Below are 19,655 nucleotides of genomic sequence, written 5' to 3'. Positions count from 1 at the left end.
TACTTCTGGCACAAGTTCTCTACTTCGAAAAGCATCATCTGATCATGCAGTTAACAAAATTATGCCACCTAGAGCAACCGTCTACACAGGAAACCACATAAAATTTAAGTAGGAAAAAACAAAAAGGTTAAGGCCACAAATCAAGACCTAAATTTTCTCTATCAACATTTGCCAATTTACTAACACCTTTCACTCACTGCCAACCAACAAAAACCTAAGATTTATGTTCCTCATTAAATAAGGCAAAAAATAGTACAAGTCAAAATTTTAGATGCTTGAGTACAAAAGGGAGAGGCAAATTTATAGGTGAATTTTTTTTTCCCCTATTTCCAAGCTTTTTTGCCCAAGAAATTCTTGCCGGAGTGCCTTTGTTTCTTCTTCCTCTCTTGTCGCGAACGAACCGCCTTCGCCCTCTTCGCGGCGGAAGGCATCGACTTCTTGTGCTCTTTCTGCCGGTTACTCAGCCCGCCAGTCTGAATCAACCAATGCACCAACATTTCAATCAGTTTCGAACACCTCATAAACTGATACAGTAACTTTAACCAAAGGAAATATTCTGGTGTGTGCTTGTGTGTGTGAGAGAGAGGAGAGAGCAAATTCAGAGTTGAACTGATGCATCCTGATTAATTCGATTCAGTTTGAAAATGAAAAAAGAAGATAACAGTTCTCTGCTTCTCTTAAAAAAAGGGAAATGGAATAAATGATTGGGGAAAAATACATCATGGTGTTATATATTTATTATAAATAATAAGTATGCTAAACACCAATCTAATGGTTGTAGATTTAACCCCTTGGACCAAATCTAAGAATCATTATCTCATAAATTCAGTGAAACCCAATAGAAAAACATTTAACAGAGAAACCCAATCGGAAATAGACCCGGCACAATTGAGCGTAGTAATGAATTTGGACAGGTACCTTTTTCTGCTTCACGGCCGTCCTAGCCTGGTACTTTCCTCTCTCCTCCCTCCCAGCTTTCACTGCCGCCAATTTCTCTTCACTGGTACGCTTTCTTTTAATGTTTACCTGTATTGGTTTGTAAGGAGGAGGAACAATAAGCTACTTTAGATATAATATTGTGTATGTAAAATGACAGAGCGTATAGAAGAATGTTTATCATGATATATTCTTCACAAGCTTCACTTATCACCACACAAGTAATGGGTGGTTAACAGGAAAGGTTAACATAGAACAGAAAGCAACTAATAACTAGAGGGATTGATGACTCACCTCAAGTTTAGCAGGATCGACACGTTTTACACTAAGCTGCTCAGAAGAAGGGATTTTTATTCTGGAATCTGAACCCTTTGCTGAAAGACCTTCCCGAGCCATGGAGAGCTTAGCATCTTTCTTTGCCTAAACATTCAATTCATGCAAACTGTTACTGTCCCCATAATTACATGCGGAACTGAAAAAAAAAAAATGAAATCAATTATTTATTTGTAAATATTTGTATAATCTTTGTGAAGGCCAAGATGGCGTACTAAAGTTTGTGGCGACATCCTCCTACAAATAGGTCTATTTCCAGGACCAAAGTTTAAGATAGCAGTCCGCAAGGCAGTAGCCAGGCATTTGGTAAACAAAAACTCTAGAGCATTTCCTGTAGTTGGGAAGCTTGTGCCTTTGGTGGAACATAAAGCTTTTGGGGGACATTTCAAAATAGATGCTGGTAGTGCTTTTTCGGACAGCTCTACGAAGTATGAAGAAATCACTTTGGTAGCCCTGGGCAGGCTAAAAAGACCACTGAGATAGGCTAGAGCAGAAATTCACTGGAAATATCCTCTAATAGGAAATGGATAAAGCCTCTTTGCAGAAAAAATGTGCAACAAATGTCAGAAACAACTTACCATCAGCTCCTTAATATGCTGGAAATCTTCATTAGAAAGTATTCCATCAGTTTCATTAGGCAAATTTCGTGCCCTTTGAGAGCCTGCAACTCTCTTTAAAGCTCGAAGGCTCACATCTGCAGCATTTAGCTGCCCAATGAAATCCGACAACTTTCTCTTCTCTCCTCTCAATAATTCATCTTCTTTCACCTTTTCCTCATCACTACTAACTGGGTGAGTGCCCTCGCCACCACCACCACCATCATCATCACCATCACCATCATCATCATCATCATCATCATCATCCTCATCATCATTATCATGGTCGTTAATATTAGGCTCTTCTTTAACCTTTTTAGTCACCACTTCATCATCTTCATCATCCTCCTCTTCTTCTTCACCATCGTCATCATTATCATCATCATCACCAGAGTCATCATAGCTCCCATCTCCATCAGCACCATCTGTTAATTCTTCATCTTCACCTTCAGATCTAACATGATCATCCCCCTCTACCTCATCTACTTCGTCGTCATCATTTTCTTGATCTCCCTCAGAACCTTCATCTTCATCATCATCATCAATATCATCATCAACATGTCCTTGCAGCAACTCAAGTCCAGGTACATTGCTGGCCACATTGACCTCTCCAAAAGCTTTTGGTCTCGCTTTTGGATCAATTGGACGGCCACGATCTTTCTTGACCAAAAGAGAAGGGCATATCTGAATTCAAATTCAAAGTCCAGTTCAATGAAACAATTTTAAAAGACATCAAATAAAATTATAGAATAAGGTATCATTTGATTAACCTCTCTGAATAGAGTAATTAATGATCGAGCAGCTGTCGAAACTGCTTTCTCGTGCGACTTCTTGTATAGAACTAGGTCTTGAAGCAAGTCCTCATTCATCAGCTGAAGGGTTCATGAGAAAATAACATTTAAGTGAATGAAAAAAGAAAACTAAAAACAGCATATAAAATGTGAAAACAGAAAATAAACTCCAGTATTAAATTTAAAAAATCCAGGTAAATAACTAACAGTAATTCATCTTTATTAACAAGAGCGAATCACATGGAAACAATACCAGAGGCATCCGCAGACAGATCTCTCTCACAACATTCAGTCCAACGGCAATAGCCTAGCAAACAAAGGGAAATAGTATATTTCCTCAATGCCAGAATAGTAGATTATATAAATAAATATGTATGTAAACAAATATGGACGATTAAAAGTGAGAAATAAACCACTAGGTATGACTTAAAACATCTAAAAACATAAATATTCCACAGTACCTCTGTGCGAGAGCGGTCGTGCACAAACTGATTTACTATCTGTTTAAATAGTGGTTCCACAGCATCAGGCGGCACCTAATATTGAACAAAAAAAAACACATTTGCCAAATCAATATACGAAAAACAGAAAACAGTACAACATAACTCATCAGTTTAAAATTTTAACTACAAAAAGAAACTAAGTGAAAGGACGACCATATCATGGCAGGCCTGGACTGCCGCAGCAAGCAAAGTCGTGACATCACGTTGATGAGGCTGCCAACAAAAAGGGCAAAAAGATGAGAAGATTCATGATTTCAATCTTGTGTTAGCATCCTTATTCATAAATGATATAACATACCTGAACATATCTTTGAAGAAATGGATAGAAATTTAACAATATCAAACGATGCAACCCAATAGTCCTAGAAATTACTTTTAACATCATCATCCTAACCTGAAAAAAAAAAAAGGAGACCCATGTTACGACTTACAACAACATATAAGAAGTATAAGTTTATAAACAAATAAGACATTGCTTTGTATCAACCGAGGCGTATTAAGGACAAACACTAATTATGACCAAACAACCAACCACCATTGAACTTCCCAAAACATCCGGAAACGAGAGAGCCGTATAAAATGAATTAGATTATGTTTTAATTCTCAATACTGAAGATAGTTTTAACTTGATTATGAGATAGAAGTCAGAAGTCATAACGAATAAGAAAAATAGCCAAATAGCCAACTATTCAAAAATAAAGGATAGAAGAAGATGGGGGGGACCTCAAATCGCTCATTACATTTCTGAAGTCGAGAAAACAGCTTTTCAGCAAAACCCTGCAAACAATAAATGAAAAAAAAAATCTATTAGCTGGAAACAAGATAAGCAAGATAGGTTATAGCTATTAGTTCAAGCAATGATCCAACCTGTGGATCTTTTAGATATGTGAGGGGAGAATAGTAATTGGAACTGTTATTTTGCGAGGCTATTTTTTGTTGTCTTTTCATGCTACGAACAGCACGCTGCAGTTTAGCTTTCTTCTTTTTCTTGCTAGCAGTGGTACCCTTGTGATGTGCCTATAAGGAAGAAAAGATCAAAAAATTTTGCCTTAGGAGCATACATAAATAATTTTTATCGACAAAAACTATTATGAACTGGGTATTTGAAATGGAAGGGCTCCATCAATATCCTATACAGAAAATATCAACATATAATAGCTGTGACCCAAAAAAGGGAAGAGAGAGAGAGAGAGACTGAGACAAGCCTCTTGCATGCTTTTATGTACAGTTACTTTACAAACAACAAGACATCCTGCTGCTCTGAAACTAGCAACATGAATAGAAACAAAATTTTAACTGTAGCTCCTAAAATATACCAAAAGTTTAAGGGATTTAAAAGATAAAAAGAGAAGAACATGAAGAATCAGGGTACCTTGTAAACAGCCTCTCTGCTAAGAATGACTTGCGATGGTTCAGCGGTATCATCTTCACTACTGGAGGCTTCACTCTCATCCTCTTCTTCAACTTGTTCATACCCGAGAAGGAAAGAAAGAGCAGCTATCATAATCCTGAACTCCCAAACAACTCAAACAATGAAGTATGGAAGTATTGCAATAACCAAATGTGAAATAAGGTGAAAAATTACCTTGAAGATGGGTGGAAACATGCTGCACATATGCCGTTTGCTGTTCGATCATCAAACCACACCTTCCGCCGATGAAGGTCACAAAGAACAGTAAGAGACCTTTTGGCTCTTAGTTCTTCTTCGCCCTATAATAAGACAAAGTTGTATACAATTGTCAAGATTAGACACAAATATGATTATTGTCTTGAAGAAAGCAACTGTTTACTTGGTGTTTATTTGGCTTGGATTCTGACACAACTGCTCCATTCCAAAAGGCAAGACAAAGTATTTGGCTTAAAACAGATTGGAGTAAGCAATTTGGTCTCAAGGCACAGATTCCAGTTTGAAGCTTCTGCTTCTACAGCAATAGGAAGCTTTTGTAGGAGATATTGACAAAGATGCAGTTACTTTTTATGCGACAACTCTGCTGAAATATTTTTCCAAAAGCTCCGAGCCTCTAACCAGGCCAAACAGGCCCATAGAAAAGTATAGAGAGAAAAGGTTAAAACAGAGCGACGCACGTCGCCAGTAAGAACACAGGATGCTACAAACCTGTAGTATTGAAAAGAGAATATTCTGCAATTTGCGGTTCATGGGCTCATTTTTATGTTTTTGATTCATCCGTCGAATGCTGTGCACAACATGTGAAAAGGCCAGTTTTCTCAATGTACGGTCGCCGAGAGTTTGAAGGTCCATAAACAATTCTAATGTGTCGCCATGCTCAGCAATCTAAAAACAAAAAGAGTAATACAACTCAAGCTATGAAAAATTTACAATACATCCATAGTGGATTTTAAAGATGCAACTATGAGTTCAAATAACATCAATGGAACTTGAAGATCTCAAACAGAGCTACCAACATCCAGCTGTAGAGGTCAAATCACACTCACTATGGCTAACGAAATAATATAATACCCATCCCAAGCTTCATAGAGTTTTTCCTCCGGTATATCTCTTCTTGCAGTAAAAAAATTTAGTAGTAGTGGACACAAGGTGTCGACAACTGACTAAAAAAGATTAAGTACTGTCGGTTTATAGGATATAATAAATCATGTTTTCGGCAAATCTATCAGAAGCGAAAAACATCAGAATATCACAAGGAATTGCAACAGCTAAAAAACACTCACCTATATTGCAATCCAATGGGGAGCTCCCATCCAACATAACTCATTACTCGATAGCCTACACAAACAGGCTCTTCGACTTGACAAAAAAAGGAGCCCTCATGCACACTTTAACTATAGCTATGACCAGGAACAAAGAACACAAATATCAAAAAGCCGAGAACTTTCCATGGGCTTCCCATAGATAAAGCTTTAAAGGTTCAGCACCCTGTAACTCCCACTATAACACTTTATATCGAGATTGTCTGGTCCTCCTGCTGTTGAATCAACTCTCTTTGAAAATTAAAGCTCTTGCCTTTGATGCCGCACATTTTTGTTGCAAGAATACTACTTTCTCAAAAATTGTGATTTTGCCGTTAATACAAGAGTACTAAAAACTTAACTTTTCCTACTGATCTACCATTTTTTTTTTCCATAAATTACAAATTTTCCGTTAATACTAGGAATACTAAAAGCTTAATATTCCTACTCATCTACCATTCCCGAAGCATTTCATAGAACAAAATCACAATGATGATGGTGATCATGGGGAGAGAAGAAGAGGAAAATCGCACCTTGCGATTGACGAGAAGGATTAGGGCTTGTGCGAGGTGGACGCGGAGGGAGGAGGGGAGGGACCGGGCGTCGGAGCGGAGGAGATCGGCGACCTGGGAGGGGAAATCGGCGAGCTTGTCCGGGTAGAAGGGGGCGACGTGGGCGAGGAACATAGCGAGGTCGCCGACCTCCTTGGCGACGGCGTGGTCGGAGGCGGAGGAGGAGGGGTTGAGGGCGGAGTGGTGGCGGAAGAGGTGGAGGGAGGAGTCGAAGTGGCGGCGGAGGAGGAGGAGCTCCGCCGCGTAGCCCTCGGGGTCGCACTTCATCTTCGACTGCAGCGCCGGGAGGCTCAGCCGCTCCGCCGCGCGCCCCGCCGCGGCGAGCGACTCCGGCGAGACGAGGTGCGCCGCGGAGGTGGCGGCGATGGCCGGCGGAGGCATTGCCGGGGAGAGGAGCGGGTGGAGTCGGCGCCGCGCGACGCCGCAGTCGAGAGATGTGTAATTGTGTATATAAGTTTCGCTTCGGCGACGCCACCGAGCTTTGGAGCACGTTAGGGCTTCTCGAATATGGTTGCTATATTTGGGTCGGGTTTCGGGTCTAGCTTGCCCGATCCGATCTTAGGTCAACGCCCATATTATGGCCCTTAAATTTTCAAATGGTATAATCTTAGGAAAGATCCAAATTTGGGCTCAGTTTCTCAAAAATAGAAAATGAATTCACCAAGGCAAAATCAAATTTAAAATTGATTGGTTCCCAAAACAAAATTGAAAACTCCATGAGAGATATAACTTCATTGAAAAAAATTAAATGCGGCATAATAAATTTCGAAATTTTGAGCTACTCAAACTCAGAACTTGAAACCCAAATGAATGGGAACTAGAAAATCTGTTCACAGCAATCCAGTAATTCAATGCAGGAAGATGCACAAACTCACAAACTCGATTTACTGCAAATGAAAAGATTTCGTATTGCAGTCGCTAACCACGCGCGAAAAATTTAACCTCATTTTCACAATGCCATATTATGTTTCCTCCCTTGAATTTGAATATACGAGAACTTCGCTACATCGAGAGATCACACCACTCAATACAATGGAGAACAATTACATCATGATAAACAAAATGCAAGAACAATATAACAAAGGAAAAAAAAAAAAAAGAGAGCAACAGGGACCGATATGCATAAATGTGTGTAGTTGCAATCAAGGTTGAGCTTGAATTCCGCCATCCCTTGTCGTCACCTGCGGCTTACCTTCCTCCCACGCAGCGGCGGTGGCGGTGACGTAGTAAGCAACAGCGAGCAGGCCATGGATGAAGCACACTATCCCTCCGATCGACAACACATGGCGATGCGAGAAACCGCATGAAGCTCTCGATTTTGAATTACCCAGTGCCCCGATCATCAACATTGAGAACCCGATCACAAGAGCGATCCTAGTCAAAATAGACAAGGATGGAAAATAAGTTTCAAAGTTCAAGCTCTTAACATGTGCAACATTTCAAAATGGGACCGCCAATTGTCGTCTCAACATGTTTTTACACACATATTCGTTCCTAATTGCCTGGTTGTGATCTTTAAACACGTGCACGTAACTTCAATTTGAACATGCTACCGCAGAATCCAAGTTTTGAAGAGTATAAAAATGTATATTGATAGCATAAATTGGATTTGCAAGATTGCAGGCATATGAAACTTATTCCAGGGCATGGGCACATTTGAAAGAATAGCGATTTTAGCAGACGCATTAACTCTTGTCAACATTGGTGTTTTGTACGGTTGATGTGGTCAAATTTAGTGCACTAGCCTAATAATATTAAAATCAAGATATGAGAAGTTTATGTATGTGAATAGATGATTTTGCAGGGATATAATAAACATGCAATAACGATATTAAAATCGAGATTTGCACAATTACCATGAGAGGAGGAGGGTCATGGCAGCCAGTTGCCTATTAGTCGATGAACGGACGAACTCAACTTGGGAGCAGATACAGACGCAGCCGCCGAGCAGGTTGGCCAATGCGTGGGCCATGGCAAGGAGAACCGCTGCCGCAAGCCCGAGCTTGTAGGCTTGATGCACCGGCTCTTTGCACTCGAAGATCAACACCCTTAAGTGCTTCCCCTTTTTTTTAGTTTAGTTTTCATCGAGCACCCAACAAGGAAACGCAAAGCATTTGCTAATCATGACATTGCATATTTTAATCACAAACTCATTTTAAAGTTTCAGTGATGCCCTTGGAGCTATGACTCAATCATGCCCAAAATTTGTCCATTCTAACAATTAACTCCCCTTCATCTACTTTCTATAATAAAGCCGCCATATTAACATCATCGTTGGAGTTCGCTGACATGGCAGTTTTTTGAGATAGGCCTTGGCAACAAACTCTAATGATGATGACAATGAGGCAATTTTATTTCGACAATAGATTAATTCAGGACTCGATTATTATGCAGAACAAACTTCAATGACTAAATTTGTAAATGAAAAAACTGGAAAGGAACTTTTGTAATTTATGTGAACCATTAGTACCTTATCCTGCGCAATCTGGGCTTCAATACCAAGTACACCTGCAACTGCATCCATGATCACAATCAACATGCAGATTAAAATACCTCCCATTCTCGCCATTTGTCAGTGTTTTAGAAGAGAATAAGAAATTAAGAATGCCGAATGAGATAACTGGGCATGAATGGGAATAGGCAATTGAAGAAGACCCCTTTTATTGTGAATAATGTGAAAAGAGAGCTAAAGTGAAAAAGATTGTACAGTGATTGTGCTGTTGTGAACAGAGCAGAAATTAGCTGTCGTAAAGATGCTCCAAATCTGATGCTTTCCCTCTCTTTTTCCCTTCTTTTCAGCATGATTCCTTTCTTACATAGGAGTGCAAGGAAAGCTTAGAATCAGATGACCTTGCAACCCATATGATAGAGACTATAATATATACATCCTACTTAGGCAATTTTAGCTTTTTGTTACATTAGCCAAGTAATGGCAGTAGAGGGTGGCAAAGGGGTTGGTTTGTGACTTTGGTGGTCACCAAATATTCACTTTTCTGATGCCAATGTATGTTCTCTGGAGATTTCCTGATGTCCTAGCATGTTAGAAGAAGTCTTAGTCTGGGAGCATTTGATGATGTTTTTCTGGGATGCAAAACCATAATCGCCGGTAAATATGCTATGATGCGTGTCTAATAGTGTAATAAAATGAACTTGTATATTGATATATTTAAACGGTTTTCTGAGAAAGAAATAAAGCACTTGGCAAATTAAAAGCCTGTGCTTTGGGGCCAAAAAGTACAAATAAATTTCTAACCCATCCTATCCCTTTGTTTTCCTTATCTAATAGTTTGAAATCTCCCTCTATTTTCCCTCTCTAATAGTTCAAAATCTACAGCAAAAGCAGGGTAGCAATATTCCCATTGTGGTGACTTGACCTTACCTCCACCTTTTCTTTTTTCTTTTTTAATCATCCATGTCAGAATTGTGTGAAGATAAGCTATTAGTTGCGCTTTAATGCAATAAAGCTCATATGAATTTCTATAGATACAAATGAATATAGAACTAAGGTGGTGAAACTAGGAAATCATAAAAAACTATTGCTTTAAATAATGTAGAAGACTAGTTATTGTAGAAGACAAGTTATCAAGCTAAATATAACTAATATATCTTTTGCCAGAGATTTTGATAAACTAATTTGATAATTAAATATGTCACATTAAAAGAACAAGAAATGTACAAGTTCTTTCCTTGGTAGGTTGGTAATAGGCAAAATCAGTGTTGGATTAAGAGAATGAATCTCATGGTACTAATTCACATTAGAAGCATAATCAAACAAATGAGATACAGAGAAAAAGATCGAACAGTTACAGATTTGGATGCAGAAATCTGAAAAAACAGAAACAAAAGGCACTGAAAAAAATAAATAAATCAGAAGGCATATACAAATTACATATTTGAAAGAAAAGTAATTTGATACATCCTTAACAACAAAGGCTCATTCAGCTATTATTTCATTGTAAAAAAATACATATATATTGTAAGTAGATTAGACTGCTAAATACCTCGAAATTAACATGAATTGGAGAAGTTAACCTTGTATGATCATTTAACTAAGAATTCCGAAATCTACAGTCACCAATAATCCCCACAGGAACAAGTCCCATGTCTAAAGTGGTGAAATCGGCTTGCGTCCCTAACCACAATCTCCCTTTTGGTAACAATTGTGGCGAGCTTAATCACATTATGGCAATCACTACATAATCGATGGCCCTGCGCAATTTGCAGGGGTGTGGAAGCAGGGGTGTTTATCAGTCCAAAAGCAATCGCTAACTTCTCACTATGGTGCTTTGACAGTCGCTGTTCATTCTCGCCCACATCAGGAAGCAAAGTTTTTTCATCAGAAACATACCCAATTTGTTTTATCTCTTCCATTAATTCATCTAACCTCCTATATATTTCCACACTTTGTGGGTGAGACTTATCCCCAAAGAGAAAGCCAAAAGGTTTTTTCCTGACCTCAATCCAACTACAAGCAGGAAGCAATCTCAAGCCCTTCCTTTTTAAGGTTTCCAACACCGTCGCTGCATCCTCCATCCTATTCGAACTGCTGTAAATATTTAGAAGCACAATATAATTATTTAATTTCTCGGGTTCCATTCCGAAAAGCTTTTCAGCAGCGAATTTCCCGAGCTCGGAGTTCTTGTGAATCCTACAAGCAGTAAGCAATGCCGCCCACATGTTTGCAGTGGGCCTAAAAGGAGCGTTCTTTATCATCGAAAAAGCTTCATCCAAAAGCCCTTCTCGACCCAAAAGATCGATTATACATGCATAGTGCATTGCCCTAGGTTTTGTTTTTGGATCTCGACCCATCAGTTCAAAAATCTCCCTCCCTTTCTCTAACAAACCAGAGTAACTACATGCATGCAAAACAGCAAGAAAGGTCACATGGTTAGGAACCATTCCCTCTTTGACCATCCTCTCGTATATCTTAATAGCCTCATCTCCCATTCCATGGTTTCCATACCCTCCAATTAGAGCATTCCAAGATATAACATTCTTTTTAGGCATTTTCTCAAACACATTCCTCGCGTCGTCCATCCGACCCCACTTGCAATACAAATCCACAAGGGCGGTGTTAGCCACAACATCAAACCCAAAACCGTTCCTGACTAGACCTGCATGAGCTTGTTTTGCGTGTTCCAGTGATCCTAATCGCGCACAAATCCTAACTACAATCGAGTAAGTGAAGTGATCCATCTTTACATTAGAACTCTGCATCTCATAGTACAACTCTAAGGCTCTCTCACTGTATCCGTGAAGGGCATACCCTGCTATTATACTGTTCCATCCAACGACGGTCTTTTCCGGCATCTCGTCGAACACCCACTGAGCCTCTTCAATGCACCCACACTTACTATACATATCAATAAGAGCACAAGATATAAAGACATTTCCATACAAACCCATCTTCGCAACACAGGTATGCAACTGCCGGCCAGCAGAAACAGAGCCTACACCCGCCGCTGCGCGAACAACAGTGGCAAACATGCGGGGCCCAGCATCCAGCTGCTCCTGCCACGTCAGCAGGAAGAGCTCGAACGCCTCCTCGTATGAGCCGGCGTCGATGAGCCCCGTGATCATGGTGGTCCACGACACCGCGCTTCTCTCGGGCATTTCGTCAAACAAGCGGCGGGCGTCGACGAGCATGCCGCATTTCAAATGCATCTGCAGGATCCGATTCCGCATATACTGATCGAACTCAAAATCAGTGTCGAGCATGTGGCGGAACACCATCTTCGCCGCTCGGATCGATCCCAAACCGATGCACGCATTCACCAACGAATCATACGTGCTGGAACCAACTACTATATTACTCTTACACCGCAAGAATTCGAACAATTCGAGGGCTTCTTCGTACCTCCCGAAGAAGACCCACTTCTCAATCTGATCACAGAGAGACGAAGATCCCGTTTTCCCCGAATGGGCATCATCAAAATCCGATTTTGGCTCTGGGGTTTCAACAATTGGCTTGATTCTGGGCATGGGCTTCGGCTTGAGGCCTCGCTCCAAAGAGGAGGAGGAGGAGCAACACTTGACACCACCCCAAAAGGGAAGCTTTTTCCTCAACAAGAAGGGATCGAACCCCAGAAAAGGTTCGATCTTTTTGGCCGAAGAAGAAGAAAAGGACAGAGAAGTTACCTGGAACCGAGTGGCGTGCTCCGAGGACCAATTGCAGAGGTTGGTGAAGTAGAGCTCCATGGAGAGAGAGTTCTAATGGAGGAGGTGGGAGAGATGAGGGAGGAGGGATTAACGGGAGAGGATGGGAATCGTGGGTAGGGTTTGGTAGGGTTCTTCGTTCGCATCACAGTGGGGGAGGAGGTGCTTTGAGGAGGAGGAGGAGGAGAAGGAGAAGGAGAGCGTTGAGAGATCCGCCACGGTTGTTCAACGAATGCGAGTATTAATTTAATTTTTTATTAAAATATCTATTAATTAATTACTTTTTAGATGCCTACGTGGCAGATTCAACTTACTGTTGACTTAGATTTTTTTTCCTGCATTATAATTGAATTATTATTTTTCTTCCAAAATTATCAGATTGTTTTTATCGAATATATATAAATATTAAAAATATAATTCTTTTATCACCAATTATTTTATATTACTTATTATAGTATTAGAAAAAAAATATTTAAACTCGAGTTCCATTATGCTTGCAATATAATTAATTTTTCTATTTAATTCGAGTCTATGTATGATTTTATTCATTTAGTTCAAATTCCGTGCAGATATATGATTTTTAGTGCAATATAATACTTTCAAGCGTGGAAAACAGTTATTGCATACTATTTTTTACAAAATCATTTTGCATAAAATTTAAAAATAATTGAAATTTCATCTAGCATATTCCATCTTCTTTAAAAATACAATAATTAGCTACTGAGGAACAACAGCTATTACCGACCGTCCCCGGAGCAAGTGACAACAGACTTGGTGGTTGATACCCGAGTTTCTAAATTTGAATCTTAGTTGATTTATATTTTTAGCTAAATTTATTTCTAAATGAAATAAACGAAACGAATAGCATGTTACCTATCTCTCAAAAGAAAAAAAAAAAAAAAAACATTTTCTTCATTAATTCAAATCTCAGACAATCAAGTTGAGAAACAGAAACACAAACTGTTCAGAAAACAATATTTTTTCATAAAATCTGAGGAGCAAAAAAAAAAAATCTAAAATAAATTTTAATACTGAAGAAAAACACAGAGCAAAAAAAAAAAAATCTAAAATAAAGTTACNAAAAAAAAAAAAAAAAAAAAAACATTTTCTTCATTAATTCAAATCTCAGACAATCAAGTTGAGAAACAGAAACACAAACTGTTCAGAAAACAATATTTTTTCATAAAATCTGAGGAGCAAAAAAAAAAAATCTAAAATAAATTTTAATACTGAAGAATAACACAGAGCAAAAAAAAAAAAATCTAAAATAAAGTTACTGTTTTTAAAAACGATAAATCATTTATCACTTTCTTCTCTTTTATTTCTTTTCTTTCTTCTTTTATGTTTTATGTCTCTATAATAATATTAGGAGTTATAAAAACTGTGAATAATTTACCACATTTAAATACGATAACTCACCCACCGCCTGTATTATTTATTTTTAAAAAAATTCAATATAATATATTAGAGGTCTATTTTTATAATTTTTTTTTAAAGATTATTTTTATAATTATAAAAACTGACAGAATTATTTATAAAAAAATTTTAAATAATAGTGCTATCCGACGACGACTCATATCAAGAATCACTCCCCACGGGCCATCATCAGCAGCGCTTTCACGCAGTCTACAAATCCACTGTCAAGAAGTTCAGCATCCATCTTCTTCTGCTTCTCGTCGCCTTTCTCGTAGTAGAGCAAAACCAACCCGAGCTTTCCGCTTTCGCCCGTGTTCGGCACCGGCGGCGGCGGCTGCGGCTGCCGGTAGACCCAGATGGCCATCGTCTGCCCCGCGGTGAGATCGTGGTCGACGCAGAACTGCGCCCACTTCACGATCCTGTACTGCCTGCAGCTGCTGGTGAACTTGAACACCATGTCGTATTCATTGCTCGCGCGGTCGACGGCCGCGACGTCGAGGCCCTGCGTCCCCGACCGCAGCTCCGCTTTCTCGGCGTCGGTCAGGATCGGCGAACCCAGCAGGCTGTTGACGAGGTCCGGGGTCAGCTGCAGGCGGCACTGCTCGATGTCGACGTCGGTCTGCGTGAGAGACTTCTCCATCGCGTGGATCGGAGCGCCGCCGCGCCCGACCCCGCGCTGCTCCATCGTGTCCATCAGCTGCGCGGCGCGGCCTTCGGCGGTCGCGGGCTGCGGCTGCAGCGTAATCTTCTTCTTTCGCGGCGTCCGCCGCTCCCTCCTCCTTCTCCTCCTCTTCTTCTCGGCCTCGACGGCGACGGCGACGGCGACGGCGGGGAGCCCCGCGCACGTCGGTCGGCGGCTGGGGCCCGCCTCCGACGATCCCTCAGCGCGGCTCACCATAGCAGAGAATAATGAATCTCAGAAAATCAACAAAACTATATATTCATCACGCATGCATTATATATATCTATGCAGTTTACGTAAAACTTTTATATTCCTAGTATGTTTACAAGTTTACGTACGTAGAGCTTTTTATATTCCTAGTATGTTTAGAACATCGGAAAATATATTATGTTAACCGAATATAACTAATTAGGACATAGTTTGGGTTTTGAGTGGCAGTTATTATTATTCATGTAGTGATGTGTTTCGAGACTTTTTTTTTTTTAGCTGGAAAATTAATTTTCTTTTATTCGGTTTTAGAAAAAGTTGTTTTTCGAAAAAAAAAAAAATCAGATTTCATAACATGCTAGTGTTTTTATTTTTTGAAATTTTTATGTTTGAAAAAGCAAAATAATTTAATGTTTTATTAAATTAAATTAAGGAGATGCGAAGGCTTCACATATAGTCCCGATTTATTTTTTAAGAATTTTACTTAAAATAAAATTAAAAAAAAGATTAAGGAGATGCTATTCATAGGAATATCAACGGGTCAGATTTAGAGCGAATTTTTAAAAATCCGAACCCAACTCCAAAACACGAAATATGAATCCAAACCCGAATCCGACGGATTTTAAAAATTCATATCCAAACCAAAACCCGACCAAATATTCGAAACCCGAACCCGAACCCGAAAGTCTAAACCCAAAACAATTATTTCTCTTTTCACTATTTTAAAATATTTTATATTAAATTTAAATTTCTAAAATATAAATTCAAATGTAACATCAAATTTTTCTATACATATTATATATAATGTAAAATAAATTCGGGTTCGGGTCGGGTACAGTCAAAATCAATATCCGTATTCATATCCGTTGGATTTTTATTTTTGATATCCATATCCGAAACCATATCTATTTAGCATCAGATAAATTCACTCCGTTCTGGTTCGGGTTGAGGGTCGGATTAAAATTTCGAGTATCCATACCAAGGAGAATAAAAAAATTTCTAGGGATGCTAAACAAAAAAAAAAAGGAGTATAAGGGTTATTTCGACAAGGCGTTTATAAAGAATAATTATCCATACTAACTTACAAAGCATAATCCGATTATAAAGAATAATCCGATTATGCTTTATTTTTTAGGAAGAAGTATATCCATACTAATTTTTAGTGGTTTCTTTAGATGTTACATCAGATTATACAAAGCATAATCCCATTTCCTTCCCAGTACGGATACTTAATTACATTTGTAACTTTTTTTTTTAAATCTTCCATTTCAAGTTTACGAAAAATATCCGTAACACTTTATTAGCCGAATTGAGCTTAACAACAATAACGAATCGTTTGAGTAGTTTTGTTCGAAAAAGCACTTAACGGTTTATTCAATTAACAAATTAGCTTTCGACAACAGCAGATGACGAATCTTCAAACCGGAGCTTCTACTTTCGGGACTAAAAATATCTTCTCGCCGCATCTATTTTCATCTTTGTTCCTTGAACACATCCTAGTTTCATCTCACTGCAGCAACTGAAAATTGTACCAACAGTTGGCATGATTGCAAGAACAGAAAAAGAAATTCCTGTTTCTGAGAATTGCCAGCATCTTTTATCTATCTGTCAATCTGCTGCCATGAACAGCAAAGCAGGATAGTTTCAAAATCTTAAAATTTGGATCATGTAATTAGCTGTCCATGATTCTTGAACGGCAGAGATCAAAATTCTAGAGCTTTTCTTGGTCAGATGGAATCTGAGCTTATTAAATTATAATTTTTGCAGATTCTCGAGTTGGTTGGCATGCGAATCATACACACATTTTTAATCATGCAATCAATTCGGTCAACTTTACTCGCGATTTTTAATATTTTACCCAGCATTGCACTTTGAGCTAGACAAACAATTTGTCACAAACAATTTGCCAAACTAAGAAGCGAAATACCCGCAATCGAGAAATTCAATGGTGCAGAGAATTTCACAGCAATTGTTTCCATAAACTTCCAATCGGAGAAAAATAAACATCGAAAACAAATGCGCAACTTAAATTCCACTCTTATCTCACCTCATGTCTGTCACATATGCAAGAAAGCAAAACAAAAGCGCAGCAGCGAAATAACAGCAGAACTTCCGAAAAAAAAAGAAAAAGAGACAGGCATGAATCAGAGGGCCACAAGCATCAGAACTGCGAGACCGAGCCCGAATGCAACGGCAATTTGCACGCGAAGATCGTAAGCGGAGGCCGCAGATTTCTGCGGGGGAGGAGGAGAGGCCACGGGGGGCGGAGATGAGACCGAAGAGGGCGACGTGGGGGCAGGGGGAGAAAGCACGGGGGGCGGCGAGCTCGGAGACGAGATGCGAATCGCGATCTTCATGCCGCTGGAGCAGTGCATGGGTGTCCCACAGATGAAGTACCGGGTGCCCGAAGCCGTCAGCGCGATACTCGTGTTGCCACTGTTGTCTGAAGATAATGGATTGGTGGTTGTGCATGTGTCATAGTCTCCCTTTGTTACCTCAAGAACACTATGAGTTGACCCATACACAAATACTGCAAATAGCGAAAAAAATGCTATGATTAGTTTACCAGTTTCACATTGTTTCAACTACTGCAGATAGAGTTTAGGAGGATAGCTGATGAACTAAACTACTTATTAAGCTAGAAAAAATTTCAACTGGGGATTTGGTTGTGTTACATTTACCTCTATATACATTTCCGTTTCGAATGCTGTTTATTTGTTTCATAGTTTTAAGGTCATAAATGTTTTGAAAAGGACTTCTATCTATGTTTGTTTCAGAGTCAAAACTAGTAGGAATTAATGGTAACTGCTCTTTGCTAAAGCAAACAAGAAGATCGAGAACTAGAGAACTTGGCATTGTTGATCACCTCAATGAACTTTTTTAAGGACTACAAAAATACAGAATACAAAATACAAACAATAATAAACATTTATTTTGCAGGAGAAGGGAGCACAGAGGTTCGATTAAAATAAAAGGAAAAGGAAAAGCACGAAAGAGGAGCATACTGAGGTTATCGCCAGCGAGGAATTTTTGAGAGGAAGCCCATTTTGAGAAATTGGTCTGAAGATCCCATGAGCCGCCCGGTGCTCCGATGATGTGATCAGCGCAGATTCCTACCTCGACGATTGCGGCCATCGTCATCAAAGCAAGGAAAGCATTTGCCATTCTCGCCATCGCAATCGAAGGGGCAGCAGAGGAGAGGCCAAAACAGAAAGAGGAGAAGTGGTTTAGATTTTCTGAAACAAAATTTTTGAAGAAGGAAATGGAGAAGTGAACTTCTTTGATGTAATTGATGTTCTTATAGTTGGTGGATTAAGACATTTGAATTCAAATTTGGGGGGGTTTAAAATAAGTTCTCTTGGATAAGTAGAGTTGACATTCTAGATGTGCATGTTAAGATGTGGATGAGAAAAGATCCACAAAAGTGATCATTAATGTCTTATTGACTTGTGACTTTTTAAGAGAGAATATTTTTGCAGTGAACATGTCCTTGTCACATGGTGTAATTAACTAGGGAAGTTCATGAAACATATTTTACATATATATATAAGAGCTTAGTTTCTTAAATAATAATTGGTATTAAACTACTAAGAAAACTAAGCAAATGTTATGCTACGTGAAGAACATGTAGTTTTTTTTTTCTTCATTACTTAAAATACACCTACCAAGCACAGATATTAAAGCCATTGCTAATAATGGTGACATGCCAAACTTATGTAAATCAAATGCATGCATATTGTATAATAAACACATTGTAGTTTGTGCAGTACATTGACTTAAAAAAAAAAAACAGAAAATAGTCTAAGAAAATTAAGATATGTTTGAAGCTTCTGAAATAAAAATTAAAAAGTTGTGTATCAAGTTTGGTTTCAGAAATAGAAAACTGGTATCTTAGTTGGCTTGTTAGGTGAATAGCAATATTTATATAAACTTGCTAATTATTTACTCTCTCCAAAATAATGTGATTGATGAAATTGATGTTCTTCCTGAATATTTCAAATGATTATCTTATGTAGTGCATACATATGATTCACAATTGAGTAGGTGAAATGTTAGCTACCAAAAAGTCTTAGTCAAACGTATCGAAATTTGGAAAAGATAAAAAAAAAAAAAAAACAAAAACAAAAAGAAATGTTGCAACATGGTAATATTATATTTTCTTTTAATTCTGGGCATTGTAAGATCTACTAGACCACAAAAAGCACAGCATTTAATTGTATAAATAATTTTGCAAATTGACGGATTAGAATCTTTAATTAAATGATTTCCATGTCATGTTTTGATGAGGAACTTTAACAAAGTATATATTATTATTAGGAACCCCAAGTTTTACTAGTTTTTCTAAATAATTTGCAATTATATAAAAAATCAAATAGCCCCCCCTTTTTTTTTACACATCAAATAACCCCTTGATCCATGTAAACATTCAGAAAAAAAAAAAAGAAAGAGGATAAAACTAAAGGCCTAATCAGCTTAGGATTAGAACCAAACTTAATATCAAATTTTAATATGTATCACCTTGTTGTATTAGTCTCTCTTGAAAGAATTATTACTAATCATAGGTAATAATATCCAACTAATATTGTTTTTACGCGGTTTAAAATTTTCCTTCCTCTATAATTTGCTTTTAATAATACTCTCTTTCCTTACTTCCTTTTCAATCTCAAAAGAAGTGTTAAGCCTCATTAGGAGAACAAGTACAGTACAAAATAATCTTAAGTGTGTTTGGTGAAATAGTAACATTAACATTTTAG

At 38.5% G+C, this 19,655-nt stretch overlaps 4 protein-coding genes across 6 annotated transcripts; all 4 read right to left on the bottom strand.

The window, feature by feature from the left end:
* Nucleotides 83-6,919, bottom strand: LOC109718858 (protein SDA1 homolog). 3 transcript variants are annotated; one of them, XM_020245303.1, is made up of 15 exons: nt 6,402-6,915; nt 5,276-5,452; nt 4,745-4,869; nt 4,532-4,667; nt 4,027-4,176; nt 3,883-3,936; nt 3,458-3,553; nt 3,313-3,372; nt 3,118-3,192; nt 2,910-2,963; nt 2,636-2,737; nt 1,848-2,549; nt 1,231-1,356; nt 919-1,026; nt 83-473 (listed from the first exon to the last, which is right to left on the bottom strand). In XM_020245303.1, the coding sequence occupies exons 1-15, from the start codon at nt 6,819-6,821 to the stop codon at nt 324-326; spliced, it is 2,535 nt and encodes an 844-aa protein (XP_020100892.1). In that variant the 5' UTR covers nt 6,822-6,915; the 3' UTR covers nt 83-323. The 3 variants fall into 3 exon arrangements, with proteins under 3 accessions (XP_020100892.1, XP_020100894.1, XP_020100893.1); XM_020245305.1 differs by lacking the exon at nt 6,402-6,915 and adding an exon at nt 5,545-5,908; XM_020245304.1 differs by lacking the exons at nt 83-473; nt 919-1,026 and having other exon boundaries at nt 1,293-1,408; nt 6,402-6,919.
* Nucleotides 7,324-10,225, bottom strand: LOC109718863. Its single transcript, XM_020245312.1, has 3 exons — nt 8,911-10,225; nt 8,297-8,502; nt 7,324-7,814 (listed from the first exon to the last, which is right to left on the bottom strand). The coding sequence occupies exons 1-3, from the start codon at nt 9,007-9,009 to the stop codon at nt 7,583-7,585; spliced, it is 537 nt and encodes a 178-aa protein (XP_020100901.1). The 5' UTR covers nt 9,010-10,225; the 3' UTR covers nt 7,324-7,582.
* Nucleotides 10,318-12,824, bottom strand: LOC109718859 (pentatricopeptide repeat-containing protein At5g50390, chloroplastic). The gene has a single exon (XM_020245306.1). The coding sequence runs from the start codon at nt 12,636-12,638 to the stop codon at nt 10,512-10,514; it is 2,127 nt and encodes a 708-aa protein (XP_020100895.1). The 5' UTR covers nt 12,639-12,824; the 3' UTR covers nt 10,318-10,511.
* Nucleotides 16,814-19,582, bottom strand: LOC109718856 (uclacyanin 1-like). The gene is made up of 2 exons (XM_020245302.1): nt 17,907-19,582; nt 16,814-17,431 (listed from the first exon to the last, which is right to left on the bottom strand). The coding sequence occupies exons 1-2, from the start codon at nt 18,073-18,075 to the stop codon at nt 17,046-17,048; spliced, it is 555 nt and encodes a 184-aa protein (XP_020100891.1). The 5' UTR covers nt 18,076-19,582; the 3' UTR covers nt 16,814-17,045.

Source organism: Ananas comosus, linkage group 12 (genome assembly GCF_001540865.1).
Source record: "Ananas comosus cultivar F153 linkage group 12, ASM154086v1, whole genome shotgun sequence".
Classification (NCBI taxonomy): domain Eukaryota; kingdom Viridiplantae; phylum Streptophyta; class Magnoliopsida; order Poales; family Bromeliaceae; genus Ananas; species Ananas comosus.
The sequence above is the reverse complement of the archived record's forward strand: the minus strand, read 5'-3'. Positions and strand labels throughout refer to the sequence as shown.